Source organism: Lampris incognitus, chromosome 5 (genome assembly GCF_029633865.1).
Source record: "Lampris incognitus isolate fLamInc1 chromosome 5, fLamInc1.hap2, whole genome shotgun sequence".
Taxonomy (NCBI): domain Eukaryota; kingdom Metazoa; phylum Chordata; class Actinopteri; order Lampriformes; family Lampridae; genus Lampris; species Lampris incognitus.
Genome location: NC_079215.1, coordinates 63551836 through 63576691, shown reverse-complemented (window position 1 = coordinate 63576691; position 24856 = coordinate 63551836). Strand labels below are relative to the sequence as shown.

Genomic DNA, 24856 nt, shown 5'->3' with positions numbered 1-24856 from the left:
AAGTTGCTTCCCACCCTGCTGGTGTAAGGCACCCTGCATTCGGCTGAGCGGAGGCTACGTCATGAAAGCGAAGGCTGACGTGTCGATCACTGCTGGTTTTGTGTGCATGTGCTTCTTAGTCACATGAGCAATAGGCAGGACAGGAAATGAGGCCACACATTTACAGGGTTTGCCAACTTGAGCCCAAATGGTTTTCTGCGTCTTTCTGGCAAGCACACTACACACATGGCTGTTTGTTATTGCGAGCTGCTGTTCACGCCGATTTATTGAAGTGGAGCGTTGTTTTAAAACTCGCCCGTCTGTTGCTTTAAACGTCAGTCCTGCCAGTGAAGCCTCCCGAATCAGTAAAACCCATGTGTTTCATCTCACCCGGCATGCTTTCAGATATGTCCGCTTGCTTGTGAGATTATGTTGACCGGGGGGGGGGGGGGGGGGGTCCTCCTTTTTCTCAACGAAATTAGGTTTTTGTTTTTTTGCCCCCCCCCCCTTTTCTCCCCAATTGTATCCAGCCAATTACCCCACTCTTCTGAGCCATCCTGGTCACTGCTCCACCCCCCTCTACTGATCCGGGGAGGGCTGCAGACTACCACATGCCTCCTCCCATACATGTGGAGTCACCAGCCGCTTCTTTTCACCTGACAGTGAGGAGTTTCACCAGGGGGAGGTAGCGCGTGGGAGGATCACGCTATTCCCCCCCACCCCCCGCCCCGAACAGGCGCCCCGACCGACCGGAGGAGCAACTAGTGCACCGACCAAGACACTTACCCGCATCCAGCTCACCCACAGACACGGCCAATCGGGTCTGTAGGGACGCCCGACCAAGCCGGAGGCAACGCAGGGATTCGAACCGGCAATCCCTGTGTTGGTAGGAAACGGAATAGACCGCTACGTTACCCAGATGCCCCGAAATGAGGTTTAACCCTCCAAGGTTTGATATACATTCGGTTGACAAAACCAGCGCTCTAACTAGGAACGCTTGTGATTGTAAGCTGAAAGCACGCAGGGAGATCGCCTCGATCCATTTGGAAATGCACTCGGGATTAACCGTGCACTGTTTATAACTTAGCCTCATCGGTGAACATTTCAAGGAAAGAAAACAGCCCTCATTATATTGCCCTTTATGGTACATAAGGAGGGATGTGATGGCTTCCACAGTTGGAACAGTCATGTTCATACTACCCGTTTAGAAGTGCCAGGGCTCATGGTCTGGTCACGTGTGACGTGGCTTCTTCTTTCCCGGGGTTATCATGCGGGAGTGACGGTAACGGTGTCGGTCAAAATCACATGTGGATGTGGGCCCAGAGAGGTCTGCTGCTTCCTCCCTCTCACTGCATGTATCGACACCTCCAGCCTTCTCTCATATCCCGGAGAAACCCATGTCGCACAAAAGCAGAAGAACACCACCAAGCCCAACTCGGAGGACCCAGCTTTAGCAAACCTGTTGGTCAATTTGTGCAAAATAATAAAAAAATATTTTCTTACCTTAAAGTGTCATTTAATAATGGCATCCATATTACAATACTGTATTTAACATATTGTTTGTTTAAGTCTATTCCTGTCCATTCAACTTGATAGACGGACAGACGGACAGCATATTCATTTTTAAACAAATTTTAGCTAATATAAAAATAAGCCTATACTATTTGTCCTGCTAGTTCTAGTAAAAGTAATAGAGACCTTTCGTACAGAGAAAGCTGCTCAAAGAGCAGTGTAACATGTTTAAAAGCTTGATACCATCTTTACATATATATATAAAAAAGAATACAGCCTTAAAAATGTGTGATGGACAACTGCAACTCGCGTTGTTGAGCAGCAGCAGCAGCCCCCCTCCTTAGGTGATGAAGCGGCAGCGTGCCCCCCACATGGGTCCCCAGCTGGCTGCTATTCTCAACCAGCTGGGCATTGTATGCACTGGTGGAAAACCCTGGTGCTTGCATTGCAGCTTTGCACAGCGTGCATCCTCGGCCTGATATCTTGCGGTGTAGCGCTTTGTGGAAGTGGTTCTTTAACTGCCCCTTGGTACCCTACCCTGACCCGAAATGAAGTAAAAAGTAAAATTGATGGTAAACTGCATTATAGAGACTCTGTTAATGGTACAAGCAAGCCAATGTCCAACAAATAAGATCAGATGAGAGCACCCGAGTGCTTAAAGAAAACACAGTGGTGTTGAAAGGTGTGATTTATTTATTTATTGCATACATAAATCTGTTGCAGATACGCTTTAGTTTCTGCACCACTCAGAGGACCATTTCAAGCACCACAAAAATGTGTAGGCCTACCTGCAATGCCTTTTAACCCGCCATATTGACGGAGCTTTATGTGCAGTGTGATTATCCATTTTGTGTGTGCTTTCACCTGTTCCAGTTAGTCTAGCCTCCATTCATGGAGGTTTTAGACCTGCAGCGACGGGTGAATCTAATCAGCTCTGTGCATAACTGTAGTCCACTGCCTTCCAGTTTCTACTGCATCAGTCATACCAGTTTCCTGTTTGTTGGCGTGTGCTGTTGACAATGGCATGTTTTTCATGATGCTTGCAAGATTTACCATGATGGTGGACGTAACTTGATATGTACAACTTGAAACTTCTCTCCCGTTTGCTGGTAGGGGCAGGTGAGAGTTTCTCGACAATTCTGTGCATGTCGTTGACATTTATCCATGGTAAATCTTGCAGGCATTGCAAAAAATATGCCGTTGTCAGTAGCACATGCCAACAAACAGGAAACTGGTATGGCAGCTGCGGTAGAAACTGGAAGTCAGTGGACTACAGTTATGCACAGAGCCCATTACCTACCTGGCGAGATAGAAAACCAGCATTACTGGTGGTACCTGAGTAAGATCCACTGCCTTACATATTTCTCACTCTCAAACACAACTGTTAGTCACAACTTTAAATCTAACTTCTCTGACCTATCTTAAACTCTCAGACTTCGGTACTTCAGACTGCCATTCAAAATATTAAATGATAAAACAAATGTAATGAACATTAAATGGTTATTTAATCAACATATCAAATGAGTAATCAACATTTGGAAACTTCCCACTGTGTCAGACGCAACACTTTATATCCTGATACCTAACTATATGGATGTAAACATGTTCATAAAGTGGTGCTGCGTATATTAAGTGTCAATGCATGAAAATGTCGCACAAAATACAACATAAAAATAGTTTGTTTAAAAAAGGAAAAGCCAACATTATTGTTTAGGTAGGGTTTAGCTATAATCTGAGACATTTCAAGTTATTATATAATGGTTGCTGAAAACTGAGACACATCAGTGCTTATGAGGGGCTAAATTTGTGCCATTGGAGCAAATACTGTTTTTTTTTTTCCTCTCTCTTCAGTTGTTTGTCTGTCATATATTTTATTTTTTATTTAGTTTAGCTGAAATGAATACAGTGTTTCTCACAGGTCTGAAATATACTGGTGGTGGTAGCTGGCATTACCTGCCAGCTCAGAAATGGTCTACTACGCGTGACAAACATCAAATATGAGACCTTTAACACAATAATTTGATATACTTAATTTCTATTAATTTAACAATGTATTTCACAGAGCCAACCCTCTCCTCCATCTACCCACATGGGTAGAGTAAGACAAAGTAAAAAACAAAAAAGAATAAAATGCTCTAACATATACCAAGATGGCACTGTTTGTCAGAGCACTTAATCTTTCTGGGTTTTCCAAAGTGCTCCAGCCCGTGAACATGGGAACACCTCTGGTGCTGGTCCATTTATCGATATTCAGACATGCAGCCAGGTGCTCCCCTTTCAGTTGACTATACAGAAATTAGATGAAAAATATATTAGTGCTGAAAAAAGATAAAATTCACTTGCCCTGCTGAGTAAATAAATGCATGAAAATTAGTAATCTAGCATTAACTAAAGTTAGTCTGTGTCTTTCTTACCGCCATAGCGCAAAGAGAAGAAAAATTATAATCTTTCTTATATTTAGCCAGGACAACTTTGCTGCATGTTGTGCAACGGTCAAGTTACGTGGGCTGAATACACTCTTGAGGCTTGTAGCTACCAATGCAACATAGTTGCAGATTTCTTTCATAGAATTCAAAGCTACTACCAAAGTCAGAACAATTGCACAACAAGGAGAAAGGGAGTTGCTTTACCTGGTCTGTGCTTGTACACTACCGTTCAAAAGTTTGGGATCACATTGAAATATCCATATTTTTGAAGGAAAAGCACTGTACTGTTCAATGAAGATAACTTTAAACTAGTCTTAACTTTAAAGAAATACACTCTATACATTGCTAATGTGGTAAATGACTATTCTAGCTGCAAATGTCTGGTTTTTGGTGCAATATCTACATAGGTGTATAGAGGCCCATTTCAAGCAACTATCACTCCAGTGTTCTAATGGTACAATGTGTTTGCTCATTGGCTCAGAAGGCTAATTGATGATTAGAAAACCCTTGTGCAATCATGTTCACACATCTGAAAACAGTTTAGCTCGTTACAGAAGCTACAAAACTGACCTTCCTTTGAGCAGATTGAGTTTCTGGAGCATCACATTTGTGGGGTCAATTAAACGCTCAAAATGGCCAGAAAAAGAGAACTTTCATCTGAAACTCGACAGTCTATTCTTGTTCTTAGAAATGAAGGCTATTCCATGCGAGAAATTGCTAAGAAATTGAAGATTTCCTACACCGGTGTGTACTACTCCCTTCAGAGGACAGCACAAACAGGCTCTAACCAGAGTAGAAAAAGAAGTGGGAGGCCGCGTTGCACAACTGAGCAAGAAGATAAGTACATTAGAGTCTCTAGTTTGAGAAACAGACGCCTCACAGGTCCCCAACTGGCATCTTCATTAAATAGTACCCGCAAAACACCAGTGTCAACATCTACAGTGAAGAGGCGGCTGCGGGATTCTGGGCTTCAGGGCAGAGTGGCAAAGAAAAAGCCATATCTGAGACTGACCAATAAAAGAAAAAGATTAAGATGGGCAAAAGAACACAGACATTGGACAGAGGAAGACTGGAAAAAAGTGTTGTGGACGGATGAATCCAAGTTTGAGGTGTTTGGATCACAAAGAAAAACGTTTGTGAGACGCAGAACAAATGAAAAGATGCTGGAAGAATGCCTGACGCCATCTGTTAAGCATGGTGGAGGTAATGTGATGGTCTGGGGTTGCTTTGGTGCTGGTAAGGTGGGAGATTTGTACAGGGTAAAAGGGATTCTGAATAAGGAAGGCTATCACTCCATTTTGCAACGCCATGCCATACCCAGTGGACAGCGCTTGATTGGAGCCAATTTCATCCTACAACAGGACAATGACCCTAAACACACCTCCAAATTGTGCAAGAACTATTTAGAGCAGAAACAGGCAGCTGGTATTCTATCGGTAATGGAGTGGCCAGCGCAGTCACCAGATCTGAACCCCATTGAGCTGTTGTGGGAGCAGCTTGACCGTATGGTACGCAAGAAGTGCCCATCCAACCAATCCAACTTGTGGGAGCTGCTTCTGGAAGCGTGGGGTGCAATTTCTCCAGATTACCTCAACAAATTAACAGCTAGAATGCCAAAAGTCTGCAATGCTGTAATTGCTGCAAATGGAGGATTCTTTGACGAAAGCAAAGTTTGATGTAAAAAAAATCTTATTTCAAATACAAATCATTATTTCTAACCTTGTCAATGTCTTGACTCTATTTTCTATTCATTTCACAACATATGGTGGTGAATAAGTGTGACTTTTCATGGAAAACACAAAATTGTTTGGGTGATCCCAAACTTTTGAACGGTAGTGTAAATTATCCACCGTGTCTGCATTTTCCAACATAATACTGGAGAACGTGTGAAATTGTCAGTGGACCTTGTGATGGCAAAACGAGCAGGTACAGGAGTGGTAGAGCGAAGGGAGAGTGTACACTAGTTAATTGATCACGGATGCCATCGTTCTCTCAGACGGACAATAAAAAAGCCAAAAATGGGTCACCGATCGAAGATACATCCTAGGATGCACTGGGACCACATCATCAGTGATGTTTCCTGAGATCCTCAGGCGTTTTGGGTCTTTCAACATCATACACCCTCGCTCAGGCAACCCAGCCAGGGTTGATCAGGCCCTGGCTTGCGTCCCAGCAGCATTGGCCCACAAATCACTCCTTCTGATCCAAAGCCATCTGGAGGCCCTCTCTACAGCCTTCATGGTAGACTTGATGGCTTTCCTTTTTGCACCCCCAGTGATACCAAGTGGAGTGTAGACCTTGCACAGGTGAGCGGCCAGTAAAACCTCTACATCCCACTTCAGTGGGCTCACAATGCACCATCCAGCTTCTCCTCCAGCACTAATCCACCAGCTCCTGGTACTTGGACCGCTTCCGCTCATTTACCTTTTCCATCCAGTCCTCCCAGGGAACTGTCAGCTCTGTAAGGAGCACCCGCTTTGAAGAGGCTGATGATAGCACTACATCTGGCCTCAGCAAAGTTGTCATAATGTGGTCCGGGAATCTGAGCTGCCTCCCCAAGTCAACCCGCAGCTCCCAGTCTGAAGCAGAGGTGAAGAGACCGGCTGTGGAGCTGGGCTGTGACTGAGGCTCTCACTAGCCCTGACAAAGGCAATGTTCCTCTTTCCGCATGCTTGCTTGTTGTTGGCCAAGGCTTTGGAGATGGCCTCTGCGACTGTCTTCAGCACCTGGTCATGTCGCTAGTGGTATTGGCCCTCCTCCAGGGCAGCTGCTGAGGATGTGTTCGATTGAACCTTTTCTAGGGCACAGATGACATGATGGAGAATAAGCCTTTTTTTTTCCTTCGGAATTTTTTCTCCCAGTTTTATCCGGCCAATTACCCCACTCTTCCGAGCCGCCCTGGTCGCTGCTCCACCCCCTCTGCCGATCCAGGGAGGGCTGTAGTACCACATACCTCCTCCGATACATGTGGAGTTGCCAGCTGCTCCTTTTCACCTGACAGTGAGGAGTTGCGCCACAGGGACAGCGCGTGGGAGGATCATGCTATTCCCCCCCAGTTTCTCTTCCCCCTGAACAGGTGCCCCGACTGACCAGAGGAGGTCCTAGTGCAGCGTCCAGGACACATAGCCACATCCGGCTTCCCACCTGCAGACACAACTAATTGTGTCTGTAGGGACGCCCGACCAAGCCGGAGGTAACATGGGGATTCGAACCAGCAATCCACGTGTTGGTAGGCAATGGAATAGACCACCATGCCACCTGGACGCTCGATGGAGAATAAGCCTTGCCCCAGAGATGGAGATTTGCTGGGCTAGGTAGAACATCATACATAGCTTGTACCATGAACTTGATCCGCTGCAGTTCTACCTGCCAGATATCGGCCTAGGATATCTTCCTCTCCAGTGAACCCTGCCACCTTGTCCATACTCCCAGCTGCCGCATGCCCACCATTCTGCTGGTTCTTTCCTCCTCGACACCTGTCCGCACCTCCTCCAGGACTAGATGGCGTTTGTCCTTGCCATGGGCCTTATCATAGTGAGGTTGTGGGATGGCTCTCAGCCCTGCCCGTCCAGTTGCCACCATGCCCACCAAAGCCCCGTGTCTCAGCCAAGACTCTATCTCCAGGCCTTCCTGGACTCTCCACTTCCTGCCTGTCCACACCATAATGCCTGCCTGCTGATGCCACTCTAGAGTCCTTGGAGTTCCAGTAGAGCAGTGCCTCTTATGTGAGAAACCCTGAACTCCTTGTCGAGGCTACTGATAGGGAGTTGGAGTTTGTTGCTCCTCCCATACAGTGCTGCACTGCTAAGGCTGCGCGGCAGACCCAGCCATCTCTGGAGGTAGCTACTGGTCTTCCTCTCCAAAGTTTCCACTGTCAACAGGGTTGCCAGCAGAGGCCAGAGGACTCGGGGTAAGATGCTATGTTGGTAAATCCAATCCTTGAACCTGCCAGGTAGGCCAGACTTGTCTACTGTGGTGAGCCAAGTCTCAAACTCCTTGACGGTTGCTTGGATTGCCTCTGCATCCCTAAGGCTACAGTCAAAGACCTTGCCTAGACTCTTGAGTGATTTCTCGGTAATGGATGGGATTGCAATGCCATTCAAAAAGAAGCGAAACCAGTCCCCTCTTCAACACCATGGCTCTGGATTTGGCTGGTTTGAAACTCATCCTCGCCTAAAAGATGAGCTTGTCCAGGTCCTGGAGGATCTACCTATACCACCAGGCACCAATGATGTGGTGAACAGTGAGGTTATCCATCAAGGCTCTGATGGGGGGGGCTGCCAAACGCCAGACTTGGACAGAGGGCCTCTGCACTCAATTTCAGCTGTCTTGACCACCATATTCATGGCAAGTGTGACGAGTGTAACTGAGATGGTACACCCAGTTATAATTCCCTTCTCAAACCGGTGACAGTCAGACGTTGTGTTCCCAGCAGTGACTCTGACCCTGAAGTTTCCGTAGTAGTTCAGAATGAGGTCCTTGATCTTACTGGGTACATGGTGTCAGTCCAGGGTCATCTCAATCAGCTTGTGGGGTATTGAGCCATATGCATTGGCAAGGTCAAGCCAAAGCACAACTAGGTTACCCTTCCCTTTGTGCGCCTCCCTGATCAGCCGGGTGACAATTCCGGCGTGTTCCAGGCACCCTGGAACTCCAGGAATGCCAACTTTCTGTACTGAAATAACAATGTAGGCGTTCTTATAGAGGAAGTCTGTCATACTTCTGGATAGGACACTGAAGATCTTCCCCTCGACACTGAGGGGCAAGATGGATCTGAACTGCTCCAGCTTGTTTAAATTCTCTTCCTTTGATGTCCAGACTTCCTCTGCCTGCCTTCACTGGTCTGGTATAGTTCCCTTGCACCAAATCACCCGCAGAATCTTCCAGAGGATACTGAGGAGCTCTGGGCAGCGCTTGTACACCTTATAGGGTACTCCACTGGGGCCTGGAGCAGAGCTGGCTCTGGCTGCGCTAACCACCTCCTGGACTTCCTTTCAGGTGGGCTCTCTGGTGTTGAATTCCACCGTGGGCAATGGTATGTCCCAAAGAGCTCTGAGGGGCCCTAGCTCTTGCTGTCTCACCAAATATACTTTGGTGGCCGTTAGTATACCTGGGCTGCCTGCCCAAGTAAAGTGTATGTGTGGGAAACATTGGAATACATTGTGAAGTTGTCTGTTTGCTAATTGGGATATATTGTGCTGTATTATTGTGATGTGCTTTTATATTTTGTATAATATAACTCGTTGCGCTTAAGGGAAAGGGTGGTAGTACAGGACAGTTTTGTATAATGTAACTTATTGCACTTAAGGGACGGGGTGGTAATACAGGCCAATCTACTGAATAAAGCTCTTATGTTAAGACAGGCTGATCTACAAAGTGAGCAGCATTTCAAATTATGAATACAAAATCCCTCACACTGCAGAGGAAGAGATTTTTTTTGTTTTTTTTTGTCCATTTGGCTAGTGAAATGGGTTTAGAAATCTAAGACTATGTTCAGATTGGCAGTCCAGGTGTCTGTTTTTTTTCTTTCTTCCATATTTGATTATTTCGATTTCTGTAGATGGTATATAATGTCCCATTTAATTCTATATATTTGAACTGTAAGCAGTAAAGTATGGCAAAGGAGACAAAATTGAATAACATTTTGTTTTATAAAGTAACATTTTGGGTATTTCGTTGCTCTCAGAAAATGGTTCAAAAATGTTGTGCACTAGCTTACATCGCTTTCCACATACATTAAGCTTAAAAAGAAGGAGGGGGGGGGTTCTTTTCTTGAGCACTATCCTGATATGTTTTTTGGCATTTTTGATTTCATTGTAAAAATTCCCCACCAATTTGGTAACATCCAGTTGTGGGCGAATGAAACAATATCTGTTTGTCTGACTTGCCTAAGAGGGTCAGATTTGCCAATGTTTGTGCAGCTTTATCAGTGTCAAGCAGGCTTTGTTGACTAAGCAACAAAAATGCTCTGTTTTCCCGGCAGTCGCCAGATGTGGAGCTGGTGGAGTCGAAGCCGCTGCCAGTGAAAGAGGAGTTGGATGGAGAGATGCCAGTAGATGGAGAAATGGAGGAAGGCATTCCCCTCATAGGAGAGGATGGTGAGTGTACAAATAGAGTACTGCTCCTGTGTATGTGGGTGTGCCTTCTTGTGTGTCAGCGTACAAGAATGTTGCATACACAGATGACTTTGTGTGCGTGTGAATTCAGCCGCTTTACAAGAGTACTCTTGTGTGAGATCGCAGACTCCCAAAATGATGACTGAACTATGAAACAAAGAAGCATTTAACTCTTGAGTGTGTGTTTGCGTGTGTATATACAAAAGTGAGTGTCAGTCTGAAGTTCAATGTTTTCGTTTTGCAGGGATGGTGGAATGTGGCCCCCGTGGAGGTCGGAGAGCCAGCCTTCAGCACCAGGACTCCCACACAACTTCCTGCCAGACCCAGATGTCACCCCTCCTCCCCCAGCCGCAGGCTCAACCCCACAAGGCCAGGCACCCCGGTGGCAGCAGCAACAGAGGAGTGGAGGTCAGTGGCTCTGAGCTCAATGTTAAGGGCAGAGACTCCCTGCTTCACACACCCCCTCCTCTAGAACAACAGGAAATGAATGAAGGTGGACAATACACAGACAGTGTTGATGACAACCCACAATTTGACGTGTTTTGCAACGAGGAAAGTGATAACTCGCTGGTCAGGGAATTTTTTAATGAGGCCACAGGGGTTGCAACAGAAGGAAGGAGACCATCTTGTTCATATCCAATGGCAATGGCCGCATTCCCGTCAACCTCCTCCAGTATGAACGGGTGGATTCGGGGGGCTGCAAATGAAGGCTCCAAGTTCCCCTCATCTCAGCCCGTCAGTGACAGCAACAGCAAAGTTCTCCACCGGACCAGTGCCAAGGAGAGACTGTTTGTCTGTAGTTATTGCGGCAAAGCTTTTAACCGGCCCAAGAAGGTGGAGATTCACCAGCGTATCCACACAGGAGAGAGGCCCTTTCGCTGCTCCACATGTGGCAAGATGTTCTCGGAGGCAGGGAACCTGAAGAAGCACCAGCGAGTTCACACCGGTGAGAAACCATACAACTGTGAGCTGTGCGGAAAGGGGTTTGCCTGGATACGAAACCTCAAGACGCACCAGCAAAAAAATCACCCCGGTGCTTATGTGGACGAAGAGACCTGGGCACAGAACTGAAGTGTGCTAATTATTTTCTGTCTTTTTTGGATTAATTTTGGAACATCCACCTCAATGTTTATAAATTGTAGGGATTGATACATGGAAACAAACTAGTTCAGACCCAGCATGGGATTCTTGTTCTACTGGACCTGCGTGACAACTTAGTTGGAAAAAAGTTCAATCGCCTCCTTGTTAAACAACTGCACTGTGGTTAACATGGTTTGATTTGATTCTATAACTATTAACAAGACTTGAATAAATTAACCTTAAATCCACCTTAAAGGTAATGGTAAATGTATGGCTTTTCCAGGCAACACTTGGATCAGCTATCCGGCCAGATAATTCCCCCAACACTAGATTCTGATGCAAATGGTTTGCAAATTGAAGTAAAGAAACTAATTTTTTGTGCCTTTTTCCGACAAAGAATCCCCACTGAATTTGAACTATTGGGTCAGTGGACTTGTAGCTAATGGTCAGTCTATTGTTCTATAAAAATAATTATTGGTGGTATGATTTTGGATTGCATTTAATACTTAAAATTAGTGTCTGCCATAAACTCGCCCCTGGTTTAAAATACTATTATCTTAGTTACAGGGAAAATGCCTCCCTAAGTTATTTGAATAAATTGCATGTGGCTCTGTTGTTCAAATGGGGGAGCCGCTTATGTGAATTTAGGCAAGTCTTGTTAAGTTGAGCCGTCTTTGATTCTTAATACAGGTTATACTGTTTAACCCGCTAATTATGTGGTTGCTTGCCACGACATGTATTTTATCCTTAACCTCTCAGATATTTATTTTCAGTTCAGTTGCTAGTTTCAGTCAGTTGATGCAAACTAAAGAGTATTGATTTAACTTAAAGCATTTTTAAACTTTGCTGACGTTGAGAAAGTTAAGATGGAGTTCCTCAGTGAAACACGGTGGGTATTGAGCTAGAAGGTACACCGAATCTGTCAATGAAAGACAGCGTCTGTCATGTTGGATTTAAGGCAACATTAATAGAAGTATGTGTTAGCTATGGCCATATCCTTTGGATCAGTGGTTATCGATCTCTGTGGCTCCTGAACTTTTAGAAGGCGAGGAAACTTGTACTTGTGTTTTCACTTACAAATCCATAGTATTGATGATTGGGTTAAATTGGATTTGTTGATAATAACGCTCGAGTTCCGATGCCCCATAAGGCAGTGTTGTAAAGCCGAGTCCAGCAGTCTACTATGAAGCTGATGGAATTATTAAATTGGAGTTATCCAATTAAAGTCGTGTGTCTAGACGGGACTGTCCAAAATGACCAGCACGGTAGTAATGATTAGTGTCTTTTTATTTTCTTTTTTTTAAACAATATCAGATAGAGTCTGTGGGTAGGATGTTTCCAGCCTCGGCGATACAGGCAAGGGAAACCTTTTGTGTACCTGCAACCCAAACTTTTATTAGTTTCCCTGTTGAAGCTCAGTTTCATTAGACTGAAAGTATAGGAAGAAATCAAGTGGCTCAAAAAAAAGAAAAAAAAATTCTGGAGCTTATTCCATTAGATTGTATAATCATATGAAAGCGTGTGTGTGTATATTTGTGTACATAAAATGAATATATGTTGCATATCTTTATGAATATGAAATATGGATGAATTACGGTATAGCTTACCAGTATGTGTCATATTGCCACCCTAACTAAAAACACCAGGAAAGGAGCGTTGCGAGGGTTTACCATATTTCACCGTTGGCAACCTGAACATCATCAGGATGTGTCGGCACAGGGAGCCGCCTACACAAGGAGGCCTCTGCCAAAAATATGAGAGCACAGAATTGTTCAGACATAGGCAGGCAGGAAGTGCATAGTTTGCTTTGTTGTGAAGAGCAGTGACTTGGGGTATTTTATCAGGGGTGGACTGACTGACTAACCCTGCATGCGAGTTTCTTTTCTCAAGTGTTCTGTTTGTACCTAACATGCCGGACAGCCACGCTTTCTCGTCTTTGAGTCAGCGACCACACATTCAGTAGACCCGCTGAAGGGGATGCACCAACCCTTGATAAACAGCTCAAGGTTTTTAACGAAGCTGTCTTATCGGCCTCCTGTGATTTGGTTTAGACGGTGGAGCTGAATATTTAGAGCATTACTAAAGGTCAAATATGAAGTTTGTCTTTTTGCATCAGGGGTAATTTAATTTGATAAGAACAACACATCCACACCAATCGTGTAAGTATGCTACTCAAAGTAGTGCCTTTCTCCAAAGAAACAAAACAAAATTATATTACCCAATTTTATTTCTATATATTAAAAAAAGTGACGGTACAACAAGATCAATACCATGTTGTGTTGTGGTCTGAATTCAAGCAACTGCTGACCCCCACATGGGAATGTACGTCCTAGCGAGCGGATTACAATCTCTTAGTTTGGATGTGTCCACATTTAATTGGCTGCTAAGGCGTACATTATTTTGAAAAACGAGAAACAGGAATTTCAGGGTGTTGTTAAACAGTTTTACAGTTCAACTACAAAATATTTTTGAAAGAAATTTTCAGATGTATTAAATCATATACTCGCATGCTAACAAATGCTAAGCGTTCCCTAGCTAGAGTATCTTGAACAACGAAAATGCTAATGTAAGCGGCTTTTATATTCGCTCGTTTATCAGACGTGTTTGTGTGGAGTAACGTACAAAAGAGTCAGCAGTTGCGTTAACCCTTCTGAACCGATTCTGTATGTGTGACTGGGTTACCGTAGATCACATAGACCTCTTAACAACTTGAACTTTCCCTTTAGGGCAGGGGTAGGCAACATGGTCCAGAAGGGTCCGGTGTGGGTGCAGGTCCAACCAAGGAGTTACACACCTGAGTCTACAAATCAAGGTCCTTAGCAAAGATTATGGGTTGACTAATAGAATCAGGTGTGTAAGTGCTTGGTTGGAACAAAGACCTGCACCCCCACCGGACCTTTCTGGACCATGTTGCCTATCTCAGTTTTAGGGTCACAAGATTCACAGGAGGTTGTGACCAAGCATTTCAGGGAAATGAAATAGGGAATTTGGGCTCAGGGATAAACTTGATTGAACTATACTTTTAAAATCACAAAATCCCTTTTCTTTGAGGCCAGGGTGGAGAAAAGAGCTCCAGCCAGTCGCCAGATGCCGGTTGATTTTGGCTGAGGCCAGCGTGTTTCCGCTCACGGTCGAGATGGCTGTTGCCAGTAGATTGCCAAAGTTCCTGTCAGGTTTAGTTGAAATTTAATTACCGGTGAGGGGGGGTGGGGGGGGATGACGACCCAGTTGGGCTTTGGACATTGTTTGAAGGAGTGCATTCTATGTAGTACAGTGATTTTAGTTAATACGATTTCCCCCCTTGATGTGTATCGGTTCAACTTTGTTTAAATGTCTTTATTTTTTTTTGTATGCAAAATGTTTTATTTATGAGAATAAAATGTTTCCTAAACCCTCAGTGAGTCTGTTCTGTTCAGTTACCGTGTGCTGTTGGTGAGTAGTTTTATACAAATATAAGGTTCATGTGCTCACTAAATGCCGCTCTCATTGTTTCTGTGAAGAAATATTTAGGAACTTAGGGCGTCCGGGTGGCATGGCGGCCTGTTCCGTTGCCTACCAACATGGGGATCGCCAGTTCGAATCCGCGTATTACCTCCGGCTTGGTCGGGCGTCCCTGCAGACACAATTTGCCGTGTCTGCGGGTGGGAAGCCGGATGTGGGTATGTGTCCTGGTCGCTGCACTAACGCCTCCTCTGGTCAGTCGAGGCGCCTGTTTGGGGTGGAGGGGGAACTGGGGGGAATAGCGTGAGCCTCCCACGCGCTACGTGCCCCTGGCGAAACTCCTTATTGTCAGGTGAAAGAAGCGGCTGGCGACTCCACGTGTGTGGGAGGAGACGTGGTAGTTTGCAGCCCTCCCCGGATCGGCAGAGGGGACGGAGCAGCGACCGGGACGGCTCGGAAGAGTGGGGTAATTGGCCAAGTACAATTTGGGGAGAAAAAGGGGGGGATTTATTGATCTTTGTTACTTAACTGATTTGGTTTTGTTCATGGTTTGAAGAGAAGAGTGCACGCAGTCCTAGCAATGGTTTGCTAACCTAAAATTAGCTTAACTAAGATTCAGCAGTTGTGGGCCCAAGGTTAAAGTTCTTCACTCATTTTCCATCTAAATAGCCAAGCAACTTGCACATGGAGAAACATGTACTAACAGCTGTCATGAAGATGGTGAATACATGAGAATAAAATGGTTGATCATTTAACAGCAGTGACACGTCAGTAACTGGCAAGAGGATTGTGTGATCACAAATTCAAGGGTCATGGAAAAAGGTGGTGAAACAGTTGAACACTAGCAAGTGTGGAATACTGAAGGTTTCCCTCTCACAAATCTCCTTTGTGGTGTTTGGGTAGCATAGCGGTTTATTCCGTTGCCTACCAACACAGGGATCGCTGGTTCGAATCGCCGTGTTACCTCCGGCTTGGTCGGGCATCCCTACAGACACAATTGGCCTTGTCTGTGGGTCGGAAGCTGGGTGTGGGCATGTGTCCTGGTCACTGCGCTAGCGCCTCCTCTGGTCAGTCGGGGGTGCCTGTTCAGGGGGGAGGGGGAAATAGCATGATCCTCCCACGCGCTACGTCCCCCTGGTGAAACTCCTCACTGTCAGGGGAAAAGAAGCAGCTGGCGACTCCACATGTGTCGGAGGAGGCATGTGGTAGTCTGCAGCCCTCCCCGGATCAGCAGAGGGGATGGAGCAGCGACCGGGACGGCTCGGAAGAGTGGGGTAATTGGCCGGGTGCAATTGGGGAGAAAAAGGGGGGGGGGCAACAACAAATCTCCTTTGTATGACAGCATGATAGTCGATCAGCTCATGCCCTTTCCAGTGATGTTCTCTGAGGACAGTCCTGTTGGATTATGGGAATAAAACTATCTTAGATTGTAAAGACAATCGCAGTGGTTCCCCAGCAGTGAAACAGTAGGCACTGGCTTTACCAGCCTCAAGACACCTCCCCGTATTGAACTGTATTGAAATTAATGAATAAGTAGATGCATAAATCTAGAGGCTTTTTGTCTTTTCTTTAAGAGTGATTATTTTTATTCTTTTTTGCCCCCCCCCCAACCTCTGGCAGTGCTGAGGTGCACTAACGCCCACCATTTCTGTTGTGCCTCCCTGTCTGCAGGCTGCAGCCGTGCAGAGAGAGGAGGAGCCAGACGTCGTTCTGGTCAAAGTGGAGGAGGCAGAGACTGTGACGAAAGCCCAGATGGGTCTCAGCATACAGGAGGGTGAGTCTGTCAGGATCGTCGATTCTCCCAAGTGGTGAAGCACCAAAATTAAAACAGCCAGCAGGGGGCAATAGTGGTTGGGCCCAAAAACAGCACGTTTATTACTGACCACCAGTCGAATTAAGCGTGTTATAAGGTGTGAATTACCTTGCTTATGACTGCAGTTATAGATCCTAAAACTTGATTGATATCGTTAAAGTTGGTCCTGCAGGCTGGTCGCCCTTTCCAATGCCTAAAAATAGGATACATGTAATTTTGAAAACAGACTTTTAGACCATGATCCCCAGCTTCAGTCAACATGCCTAGAGGAGCATGGTGACGTGAAGGACACTGAGCAAAAGCAGGGAGTGACTATGGTAAAATGTGTGTCCTTAGATTATAACATGGGGGTACAAAAGCTTCTGAACACCATCTCGTGCAGAGATTCTGTGATAACAGATGTTTATAAGTGTTTGAATATTAATCTCACTGAAATGGAATGACAAATAAATGTTCCTTATTCCTGATATAATGCATGACAGTTATTTTTCCATGAGCTCGTCAGTTGACTAATGGCCACAGAATTGTTAAAATGTTGATACATTCCAAGGCTAGAGCAGGGGTGGCTAACCATGTGCCACGGAGAGCCATGTGTGTGCAGGTCTTCATTCTAGCCGGACTCCACACCAGGTGATTTCACTGATTAGCAACCCTTCAACCAAAGAGGAAGGATGTATCAGTGAAGTCACCTGGTGTGGAGTCGGGTTGGAATGAAAACCTGCATACACATGGCTCTCCGTGGCCCGTGGTTAGCCACCGCTGGGCTAGAGGGTATTTTAGGGAGGCATTTTAAGTTCAGTTGAGAACTGTAATGGTTTAAAAAGAACAAAGGTAGCCTATAAGAAATTGTATATTCGGAAGATAATGTTGCGCTAACTCGTTTGTTTTACCTATTCCTCCTTACAGGAGTGGTGGAGTCCAGCACAGATGACCTTAAAGGTATACTGCCATTTGATGAGACCGCCCAAAACCCAAACCAACAACTCTCGGGCTTCCAGGAATCTGGGCAGGGCTTCTCAGAGGTCAGCTATGGCCCTTCATCGCTGTGGACCAACGGGGGGGATAGATTCGGCCATGACAATAGCCTTCCAGGCCCTTCCTCGCACTGTGCTTCGCTTTCCTACCTGTCGGGCACACTCATTAGGCCTAACCCTGGCAGCTCTGACTTGGGGTTGGCTGTTGAGAAAGCTGGAGGTTTCCATTCTGCTGCCTCGGTGCCATTTGATCTTCCTCATGTTATTGATCTATCAGAGGAGTCATGTCCCATTCGGGGTCAGGGTCAAATACAGGCAGTACAGCTCCCTGGCCAGGGGCCAAAACAACTTCCAGGTCAAAGTTTGAGTCAGGGTGGTACAAAACAGAAAATGCCGAGGAAGAGAATCTGCATCTGTAAGTTCTGCGGGAAGGGGTTCAGTTCCCAAGCAAATTTAGAATCGCACCTTAGGACTCACACTGGTGAGAAGCCCTATGTGTGTAACTTGTGTGGGAAAAAATTCTCCCAACTCTGGAACATGAAAATCCACCGAAACATCCACACAGGAGAGAGGCCATACCAATGTGCCTTTTGTCCCGAGAGGTTTGCTGACCCCAGCAACCTGAAAAAACACCAAAAGAGACATCGCCCTCAGACGTAGTAGAAGGGAAACGGTCAGTAGAGGGCGTACTGGCACACTGTGCTTAACTTGGTTTGGGTTGCCCCTGGCTTTATTTGGGCATAAGGGTTTATTACCAAAATTGGTGTTTTTCCATCATCCTTTAAGATTAAGTTTTCTTTTATTAATCCCCTTGGGGAAATTCAGTTACTGCAAATTAACCCATCCTAGCTGTGATCTAGGCGCAGTGGGCTGCTGCCTTCATGCTGCGCCCGGGGACCAACTCCACTTCTTTCCCCATTGCCTTGGTCAGGGGCACAGACAGGAGTACTAACCCTAACATGCATGTTTCTTTTTGATGGTGGGGGGAAACCCGAGCACCCGGCGAAAACCCACCGCAGACACGGGGAGAACATGCACACTCCACACAGAAAGGACCTGGGATTGACCCCCCCCCCCAAAGGGTCGGACAACCCCGGGGTTCAAACCCAGGACCTTCTTGCTGTGAGGCGACAGCGCTAACCACTGGGCCACCGTGCCGCCCACTGTTTAATGTTAAAGCCTGAATAGTTGAAGAAAAATAATCAAAAACAAAGACAAATAATCACATCACTGTGACAATGTTTGAGTCGATTATACTGCACCCACAGTAGCTAGTTTTTCATTTGGTGGCCAAAATCTAACACAACAAAAATCGAGGATGTCTACATCCAAGTTAATATGTTGATAAATTACCAGCCTGTGACAGACATGCATATGCAAATGTCCTTCTTTAATTGTTACTTCTTCACGGGCTTCCAGCTTATAACCAGACCTACAGATTTATTTAGAGCTGTTGTTCAGCATGGCCGTGTCATGACATTAGGGCTCCACTGAACAGGGCTCCATCCCTTCCTTGTAGAGTGCTGGTTCGGACCATGAGCGTCTCCTTTATCACTGCTGCAACGAGAGAGACTTGTTTGACCTGCGTCAAAACTAAGTAAATGTATAAAATCTATCCACTTCTGGAAAGAATCCAGTTATATCCAGGGCTGTCAGAGGGCCCAAAATGCTCAAAAAGTGGACCATATAAAAAATGTCCCAAGTATTTAGCGGAAGTGGTTCCCTCGCTCATTTAACACTTTCCTCCTTTCGGATGTCTCGTTTCAAGTTCCATTTTCTTACTAACTCTTAATTTTCAAAACTCGCCAATAGCGGCAGATAAGATACACAGGCATGGGCCGAGCATTAGATCAATCTTAAAAAAACATGTTTTATTCTAACCGCTAGATTATTTCTTCTAAACAATTATTGTAAAATGCTGAAGCAAATCACCGAGAACATCCAGAGACCCTCCCACTGATCAGAAGAGGAAGAGTAACTCGAGTAGCATCCCTAAGCTTGTTCTGGAGTCGGCAGGTGACGGCTGCGCACCAGCAATAGAACAGAGTAGAATCCAGGCGGCACTGGATGAGGATCAGTTTCATTTTGGAGTTTAGTCACTGTGGAAATTTGTCGGTCAGTGATACTATTATCTTTAAAACCTGTCTTTAATCATGTGCTTCCAGCAAAGGTAACGAACTTAGTTTGACTTAATGGTACAGTACATATTTATTCATCTTTAAGAATAATTCTGTTTAACAAGAACATGTATTTTGCAAGGTGTAAAAAAATGATGTGAAGTGTCATCCATTGTGGTACGATTTAAAACCACTTAAAATTTTCAAGTACTCGCATATGTAACACTGTCTTCTTCTTTTTTTTCCATTGTGTCACAATTTTGTACATTTCTGTTTGATGTTTAAAGGTTTCAATGTATTAAAGATATACTTAAAAAACACCTATTTGTGATTTTTGTCGTTACTGAGACGTAATTGCATTACTCCAATATGGGCAACAGTGAAATTTCAAAATTGTGACACAATCTTATCAAGTCATAGTGACCCCCATTAGCACTTGGCCCTTTACACCCCAAAGCCAATAAAAACCAAATCAGAATTTTCAGTCATTTCATCAAGCCACATACGTATTATACACGTTAAATTCCCCTGGGCAATTAATAGAATCCATCATTTTACCATTTTTCCTGTTGTTAGTGTAAACTACTAATAAGACACGTTAGCCCCTAGCTAGCTAACGGGTCTGACCCTTTAGCCGAGCGGTTAGTGATGTCGCCTTGTGGTGCGGTACACCCCGTATCGAATCCCGCACAGGGCAAGAAAATAACCGGTTACATTGTAGCAGCGGCGGGATCCGGAAGTGTGCAGATCCTCAGAAGTCTCTTCGGAGCGCGGGAAGAACAAAGCGCGAGGGCGCGCTTCCGGGGAGGGTGACGACTGTAAACTACTAATAAGATCCGTTAGCCCCTAGCTAACGGGTCTGACCCTTTAGCCGAGCGGTTAGTGACGTCGCCTTGTGGTGCGGTTCACCCCGTATCGAATCCCGCACATGGCAAGAAAATAACCGGTGACATTAGCAACACAGTCCACTCAGGGCAACACGGGCCCCAGAACTCCACCGTCCGGAGAGCGAACGCCAGCCAGCATGACTATCGGAACTGCCGGTCCGCATGGGCTAGCAGTTAGCTTAGCCTGCCCCGCTTCCACGTCCTGTCAGACCGCCCTCGGTGTTTCCTCTTCGGTCACAGCTCCAGGCATGGCCGCGGTCCCTGGGCCCACCGGACACGGCAGACCGCAGTTCGCGCCGCCATCTTCCCACCGTCGACAGATGGCGACAAATGTACATCGTACGTCTGATGTTCGTCGTTAGACCAGATCCCGTATTTATGCAGGACATGTCGAATACTCTCTTATGGGTGTGGTGAAGCGATAATGTAGCAATAATGTAGCAGTAGTGTAGCAATAATGTAGCAGTAGTGTAATATAAAAGTAGCCATCTTTTGTTTTTACTGGATGGGACGATAACAGACAGCTGACAAACTAATGACGCCGAGTCACTGACTGTCCAATCAAACCAGAGTATTAGATGATGTCATTTATTACTAGAAGCTGATTGGTTGTCTGAATGGTTCAATTATGTGGACAGCCAGGAGAGTTTCTCAAAAGGGTTTTAGTCAGATTTTCACTGCAACTGCACTTTTGATACTTTGGGTACCTTTACATTAAAAAAAAAACATTTGTTTAAAAAAAATAATGTATATATATATATATACAAGATTACAAAAAATGATTTTCATTGAACTGGATTTGTTTAATGATTAAGCTGACTTATCGTTGTGTCACAAAACCTATCAACAGAATTTTCAATTTAATTTTTAAAATCCGTTCTCCATTCTTCTCTTTCTTATCCCCTCATCTTATTCTTCACCCCCCCCCACCCACCTCTTCCTCCATCTCGTTCCCCTTCAGTCTGCGGTTCCAGCGGTCACTTCTTTGGTAACAGAGGAGGATGTTGTCTGTACCCAGTTGAAGGCGTCGGACCCCAACACGCCAGCCAATTCAAACCAGCAACGTGGATCGGTTGACAACAACAACACGCTCAGCTCCGAGTACTCCTTGTTTGGCCTAGAGACCCTCTTCTCACGCTGGGCCCCTGCTGATCCGACAGTATCGCCCCCTGGTGGTCCGTCATGTTCCTTCCCTAAAGAGGACGCAGAAGAGCCCGAGCAGGATGCTGTTATCATTGTAGAGGCCGAGTCGCAGCCTGAACTGGTGCTGCGACCCCCACAAGAGTCGCCTGGAGAGGGAAGCCAGGGTTTCTTCTCTCTGGCACGGCCCAGTAAAGTTCACGTTCAGTCGCCTGTCTCACAAGGTAATTAAGTGCAGGAAGTTCATTGAGTTTCTACGTAACAAAGGTTTCTGCGGATGCTTAAAGATCCAGTCCAGTGAAAATCAAGTTTTCCAGTCTCATCATTTTGTAACAAAATGTTTATTGCAAATTACTCAAAATGGTCTAGGACTGCTATTGTTTTGAAAATATGACTAGAGCCCCTTGAGAAACTCTCCTCCTGGTTGTCAACATAATTAAACCATTTCAGAAATAGAAGAAATGGATCATCTGATACTTCAGTTTGATTGGACAGTCAATGAGTTGTCATCATCAGCCTGTCAGTTAGTCTGTTTTTTTAATAGTTGCTTAGCAACATTACGCTAGTTAGCGAGCTAGCTAGCTGTCGACAAAGAGTTGTGAACCCAGCCTACTGAGAATTGTCTGTGTTCAGAGACGGGGTGGCGCTAACACGGTTATAACAAATCGAACGATACTTCTCAAGCTGAACTGATGATTCTCCTAACATGAGTATTACACAATGAAACCTGGTGGCCTGAAATAAAATCATTGAGCTGGATCTTTAAAATGTCTTAAAATTCAATGATGCAATTTGGCCTTAAAAGTCAATAAATTGACATAAATTTGAATTTATGAGGTCTTAATGTGTACATTATCGTTTTCTATCATTTTATTTTTGTTAAAATTAGTTGAGTTCTTCTGCATTTAGAATCAACGTTTTTGATAGCCTATAAAACCCTAACCCTATCTAATGTTATTATTATGGTACTGCTAGACCCCTCCTGATTCATTGCGCTAAATGTAAACAATGTTACTTGAGCCATCCTGTTTTGTTGTTTTGCTCCTGGTATCATCACTTAGCTTGACCACTTCTTGTTTTTTCTGCCTTGATCTGTATCAGCTGGGACATCGGTGTCCATCTCTTCACGAATGCAAGACCCATCCTCTCAGATGCCCTGGAGCAAACCGACAGCCCCAATGAGAACTGCAAAGACCCAGCCGCTGCCACAGCAGCTGCATTTTTATGGCAACAGGATGACCCAACAACAACCACCACCACACCAACATGGCATCCAGCCACCGCACAACACATTAACGACTACCACTACTGCCGTTAGTAATAATATTAGTGTTGGTACGACACGTATTAGTAATAGTTCAACCTGTAGGACTATGGGCTCCTCTGTGGTTCCCCAGTTAGGTTTACCTATACGGGGAGTAACGTCAACACTTAAGGGTGCCATGCAGCCAACGGGCCTTTTGCTTGCACGGCACCAGAGGAGCTACCAGGCAGCCAGTAGCTTGGCCGGTGAGCGACGCAGGAGGAGCTACGTGTGCCGAGCCTGCGGCAAAGCCTTCGCCGGCCTTTCAAACCTGGAAGCCCACCAGCGCGTCCACACGGGGGAGAAACCCTTTCACTGCACCACCTGTGGGAAATGTTTCTCAGAGGCGGGGAACCTGAAGAAGCACCAGCGAGTTCACACCGGGGAGAAACCGTACAGCTGCGACCAGTGTGGGAAGCGCTTTGCCTGGATCTGCAACCTGAGGACACACCAGCAGTCCGCCACAGGCTGTGGACCACAGCCAAGGGAAGGCGGCGGAAGTGTTGGCGGTTTGGAACAGTGAAGGGCAGTGAATGGCAGGCATATTGTTCCTTATTTTCACCATTTTAATTTGTTTGCCTCCCGGGCCCGTATTATTAACTGTAAAGTAATATACTATGTAGTGTTCGGTGGGGATAAGAGGAAAGAGCTGGAGTGAGGCTGGGATGAGTGCGTTGGGAACTGGTTTTGAAGAGGAGAAACCGTGCCATAATGGCACGTCAACACTATTTTGAGGGCAACGTTCCATTCACGGAGGCAAGCTCATTTTCTTAAGTAAGACCAAACCCAGGCAATCTTTTCGAGGATCTGGTTGATATTTGTGTCCCTTAGTGAGGAGGTTATGTCCCAGTTATATGCAGCTTGTTTGGATTAACTAGCCACATGTTTGTAGTTCTTTGGGGGGGGGGGTTTCTCTCTCTCTCTCACTGTTATGTGTCCTTAACAGATGATGAAAAACATTTAATCAAACAGAATTATGGTCTGACTGTTATTCTCATTAAAGAGGAATTTGCTACATGTAATTATGTCATCTAACACTACATTTATTAGTTGTGGGAACTCTCTAATGCAAAGGTTATGGGCTGCAGTGAAAGAAATACAGCGATCAGATCAGCTGAAACACTAAAACCACCGACAGGTAAGTGAATAACACTGATTATCTTGTTACAGTGGCACCTGCCAAGGGGGTGGGATATGTTAGGCAGCAAGTGAGCAGCCGGTTCTTGAAGTCAGTGTGTTGGAAGCAGGAAAGTGGGCATATGTTAGGCAGGTGGTTTTAATGCAAAGGCTGATCGGTGTACTTGGGCTGTTGAGGTGTAACTAACTCCCAGATAGCAATGTTGTACAGCAACTCGCTCGACATTACAATAACAGTTCAATGGCAGCTAGTTTCAGGTATATACCCGTGGTAGCTACAACTTCACATCTTAAAGTTTCTGTTAAAGTTTTACAAGTTTTAATGTGATATTACTGTTTCACCTAGCATTTTCATCCCCCCCCCCCCCGATACATGCACTTTCAGAGTAGCTTCAGCACTCTCGACCACCACCTGTTTGTTTTTCCATCTCACTACCTAAAGGTCCAATCTGTGCTATTTTTTTAACCAAATAAAACCGAGGTATATTTACGTAAATGGGTTTGAAGAGTTTGAGTTATAGATTGAAAGTAAGCATTTTGTTTCTTGATCAACTTACCATAGCTGAAGTGATGGGACTGTTTTACTCCAAAGGTTTGAACCATTATTGATGTAAGCTGACTTCTTACAGCATCAGAAAACACTAGAAACTCCGATTTAGTTGTTGTTTAGTGTTAGTTCTTGTATTAAGAAACGTGTCAATAAATTTGGAAGTGACCTCAGGCTCCAATCCTGTGCTTTGCATTTAGGTAATGGGGCAGCCCTTTTGTTTACGACTGGATCAGGGATTGTACCTTTAACGAACACTACAGCCATGTGTACTTCCTACAGGATTTCTATAGTAACTCTATAGGAACACTCTCGGGACACTTTTCTATGCTGTATAGTGTGGCTATAGCGTTTGTAAAGAAATGTCATAAAAAAAAGAAAAAC

General features: G+C 45.2%; 1 protein-coding gene across 1 annotated transcript in view; it reads left to right on the top strand.

The window, feature by feature from the left end:
• The window catches only part of si:ch211-89o9.6 (uncharacterized), a 31159-nt gene extending 6303 nt beyond the window's left edge, over nt 1–24856 (top strand). Inside the window, exons 3-8 of the mRNA XM_056280119.1 lie at nt 9901–10015; nt 10278–10441; nt 16226–16328; nt 17274–17389; nt 21307–21709; nt 22587–24856. Coding sequence (XP_056136094.1) covers nt 9901–10015; nt 10278–10441; nt 16226–16328; nt 17274–17389; nt 21307–21709; nt 22587–23311 — 1626 coding nt within the window. The 3' untranslated portion in view covers nt 23312–24856. The remainder of the gene's footprint in view (nt 1–9900; nt 10016–10277; nt 10442–16225; nt 16329–17273; nt 17390–21306; nt 21710–22586) is intronic.